General features: G+C 33.6%; 1 protein-coding gene across 1 annotated transcript; it reads right to left on the reverse strand.

Annotated features, from left to right (window-relative positions):
• Window positions 1-826: 826 nt before the first annotated feature.
• On the reverse strand, window positions 827-3,400 carry LOC115961586 (TMV resistance protein N-like). The gene is made up of 5 exons (XM_031080542.1): window positions 3,204-3,400; window positions 1,594-2,327; window positions 1,229-1,416; window positions 945-1,124; window positions 827-844 (listed from the first exon to the last, which is right to left on the reverse strand). The coding sequence occupies exons 1-5, from the start codon at window positions 3,398-3,400 to the stop codon at window positions 827-829; spliced, it is 1,317 nt and encodes a 438-aa protein (XP_030936402.1).
• Between the last annotated feature and the right edge of the window lie 845 nt (window positions 3,401-4,245).

The raw sequence follows: 4,245 nt of genomic DNA on the forward strand, positions 1-4,245 counted from the left end.
GAGAACGCTCTAACATGCCTGTGGGATCTACTCTTCTTTTTCGCATTAAAGTAAAACTGAAGAGTTTATTTGATGACATAGATGATAAGCCTTCACATCCACAAAGAGATAGTACTTTGAGATTTTTTAAGAGAACAATCGAAGAAGATAATTCTGTTATAGCAGTTCCATTCACATCTAGCTCCTCCAGACCTTTGATATTCCCCAAATTCTTTGGCAGTTCATTAATTTTTGAGCAACCAAACAAAGTGAGAATTTTTAGAGACATCAAACAACAGCAAACATTTGGAAGACTTGAAAGGTTTTTGCAGTCTCCTAGATCTAATTTAGTAAGGCCAGTTAAATGCTCCACAGACAATGGTAGTTCTTTTATGGCAGTCTCATTCAAATAAAGTTCCGACAAACTTGACATATTTCCCACAATCTCTGGAAACTTCTTTAGTCTTGAACAACCAGAAAGAATAAAAATTTCAAGAGATTCCAAGTTGATCTTGGGTGGAAGGCTCTCAAGGCACTTGCAACCATTTAGATCCAATCGAGTAAGCCATTTGAGATTTCCAAGAGATGCATGAATCTTAGATAGTCTTATACAATGTTGAAGAATCAACTGCTTCAAATTTGGGACTCTACTAAAGTCCAAGGTCTTGATCAAGTTTTGAGAGTCACTGAGATCTATAAGGTTTAACTCATCAAAAATATGTTATAAACCAATAAATAATTAGATAAAGTCGAGCTTTAATGAAAAGGAATATAATACACATTTGCATAAGTAATAATCTTACCAAATTTCCTTTCCATAGTTGTTTGATGCCGCTACAATGCATTCTCAATTCAACAAGTTTGTCTGGTTGGAAATTGGTTGGTAGGCATTTTAAATGATATCCATGCCATTCAATAACACGCAACTCATTAGAAAGATAACTAAGACCTTCTGGAAATTGCACCTTACCCCTATTGAGGTCTTTTGGAAGTTGCATAGTACCATTTATGAAGTCTTGTGGAAATTTCTCATTACCAATTTTAAGCAATCTCAAATTTTTCATCTTTGAGAAGGCTTCAGCACGCAAGTGTTCCATTTTTTGAATAGGAAATTTGAGCATTATGCCTTCAACTGCCTCTGTTCCCTAATAAATAAAACAATGAATTTAGAATAATTAGTAAATTCTTAGAAAATTTTATAGTAACATATATACTTCTTAAAGTTCAGGTTTATACTAGTCTAACTTACAGTATTATTCTTCAATACACGAATGACATCCTCATAAATCCACAACCTACTACGTCCACTAGGCTCTCTAGGGGATTCGCGACGAATGATTTCTTGACCCATATCTTGTAGCAAATCATGCATCCCTAAAGCACCATTTTCATTAATGGTTATGAGAGATTTTTTTATAAGAACACCAATATTGTAATCTGGATGGTAACCAAAACTTTGTAGTACATCTCTTATGCAATCTTTGTTCTCTCCTTTGAAAAAACATGCAATATCTAAAAACAATCCTTTCTGCGTATTTGTAAGCCCATCAAAACTTATTTGAAGCAGAACCATAATATTTTCATCAAATTATAATTTTAGATTATTTAGGGCACTTTTCCATTCATCCATTTTTTTATCAAACAACAAAGAACCTAAAACTTTAAGAGCTAAAGGAAGGCCTTTAGCATAATTCACAAAGTCCTTAGACAAAGTTACAAAATTTTCTTCAGGATGAGGTTTATGGAAAGCTTTCCAAGTAAAAAGCTTCAAAGCATCATTGTCACTCAACCCCTTGGATGTATATATATCTTTCACACCACAACTTATTAATATTTGACTATCTCTGCTTGTTACAATGATTCTACTCCCCGCACCAAACCAATCATATTTCCCTGCTAATGCTCCTAATTTTTGTTCTCCATCCACATCATCAAGAACAATAAAAACCTTTTTATTATGTAGTGTATTCCTTATAACATCGATTCCCTCATAAACATTCCATATTTTTATTTCACTTTCCATGAGGATCATAGAAAGAAGTTGTTTTTGTAAAGAAACTAGACCTTGATTTTTAGTTTCTTCTCTAATATTAGCAATAAAGCTACTAGCTTCAAAGTTTCCTGAAATTCTTCTATAAATTTCTTGTGGAAGAGTTGTTTTGCCCATTCCACCCATCCCGCATATCCCAACAAAGCGAACATCACCCAACCCTTCACCTAAGTATGAACCCAACATTTCCTCCACACATGAGTCCATTCCAACAAGGTTCTCATAAACACTTGAGAATTTGTGATACAACTCAGTGCATATCCTTCCAATGATTTCTTGGATAACTTTTGATTCATACCTGCAAAGAAAATTGCAAAACAATAATTTTGATGAGGCAAAGCTAGCCACATTTAAAGATAAAACATTCAGCATATAATCATAATCTTAGCTTCGTTCAGCCACATTGAGAATGCCTAATTATATTTAGTCCTCTTTGTTTTACATTTCTTGGAATGCTATTTTCAAGCGCCCTTTTTTCATAAAAATAAAAAATAAAACAATTGAAGTATTAACTATATAATTCTACTTTTCGCCTAACCACTTGCTTTGGACATTTTTACTAGCTTATTTTTTTTCTTCATATAAAAAAAAAAATGATGTATTAACTGTATAATTCTATTTTTCGCCTAACCACTTGCTTTTGATATTTTTACTTGCTTATCAAGACAATTCTGCCAAAAACATAAAGTAGCAATTCGTTTGAAAACATTACGGGTGGGCGGGTAGCTTATATAAAGCAAAGCTATGTAGACTCCATAAGTCACATGTAGAATGAGGATTACCAAGTTCGTGACTTTTTGCTCATGTTGGGTAATTTAGGGACTACCATGCCAAACTATGCAAATCCAAAGTCCAATTTGAGATTATAATTTCCAAAGTTTGTAATAAATATGGGACAAAGAAATTCATTGCAAGATGTATTATGGGGGCAATTTTAGAGATATAATTGGCCAAATTTGTTGTGAGGCCCAAGTCTGTGTAATTGTGTACTTGCATGACACTGATTTAGTACTACTAGGATCAGAATGGGGTTAGTCTAGGTTATTTTAAAAATAGTTGAATACTTACGAAGTAAAAGAAAAAAAAAAAAGGTAAGAAATGATAAATAAATTCAAGAAAAAAAGAAAAGAAGAAAAGTTGACAAAAAATAGCATTATTTCAAAGAAACTCTTACTTATCCTTTAAATCCCATCCGGCAAGATCGGCAACTTTTGTTAGAGCAGCTTTCCACGTTTCTATATTTCTCATGTTATCCTTGAAACTCTCTTCGTGTTTATCAAAGGCTTCTGCAAAAGTCCCCCTATGATTCCGCACATCACTAGGATCTACATAGTGAAAAACAGGTAGAACTACCAATCCGGTCTTTTTCATGCACTCAACGATCTTTGATAGTTCAATCAAGCACCACTTTGAAGAAGCGTAGTCCCTTGATAAAATAATCACAGCAAACCTTGATTCTTTTATTGCTTTCAAGAGTTTTGGGGCAATTGATATTTCTCGCTTAAGTTTTTCATCGTCCTTAAAAGTGGATATGCCTTTTTGTTTCAAAGCTGTTTATAGATGATCTGTAAATATTTTGCAGGTGTCCTTGCCTCTGAAACTAAGAAATACATCGTATTTCCCTCCTTTGGAAGAAGAAGAACAAGAAGATGATGGAAGAAGAGCCATAAAAGAAATGGAGGAGCTTGAATAGTGAGGTTATAGAGATTTAAGAAATTGCAGGTATGACTGAAAAAAACTCAAAAAAGCCTCTTGCAAAACGAGTGAGAAGATGGGTCAAAAGTTTTTATATTCTATGACTCATTAACTCATTTTTTGTTAGAGTTGGTGGGCAAGTGGGCATCCATTTGAGTGAGTGAAATTTCTCCAGGCCAAGACGAGTGAGTGAAATTTCTCAACTTCTTCTTCTTTTGCTGCTTTTTTCACGTGGGCATGGGCGCCATCTGAGTAGACGTCCGTATGCACAGGAAGATACCTGGAAGAGGACCACTTGCACGCAGAATCTAATAAAAATTTCACTCACTCAATATCACAATTTATTAAAATAGTCTACAATGAGTAGTGAAAAAAATGTGATTGATATTTTTTTTAAAAAGAAAAAAAAGGTGATAAGTTGATGAAAAAATAGTGAACAAGTTTCTTTGAATAGATTACTTGTGAATGTCAGTCCCTCAATAGGTTATTTTTTGCTAAATAATGGTCCCTTTTTTTTTTTT

This window comes from Quercus lobata, chromosome 9, assembly GCF_001633185.2.
Source record: "Quercus lobata isolate SW786 chromosome 9, ValleyOak3.0 Primary Assembly, whole genome shotgun sequence".
In the NCBI taxonomy this organism is placed as follows: Eukaryota; Viridiplantae; Streptophyta; class Magnoliopsida; order Fagales; family Fagaceae; genus Quercus; species Quercus lobata.

What these genes read in the sequence shown, in the direction of transcription:
- LOC115961586 (XM_031080542.1), bottom strand. Translation starts at nt 3,400, where the DNA reads ATGAAAAAGACCGGATTGGTAGTTCTACCTGTTTTTCACTATGTAGAT. An exon ending in GGATGGGATTTAAAGGATAA is followed by an intron (nt 2,328 to 3,203) that starts GTAAGAGTTTCT and finishes TTTTCTTTGCAG; the next exon opens with GTATGAATCAAAAGTTATCC. An exon ending in AAAAATGGATGAATGGAAAA is followed by an intron (nt 1,417 to 1,593) that starts GTGCCCTAAATA and finishes GTTACCATCCAG; the next exon opens with ATTACAATATTGGTGTTCTT.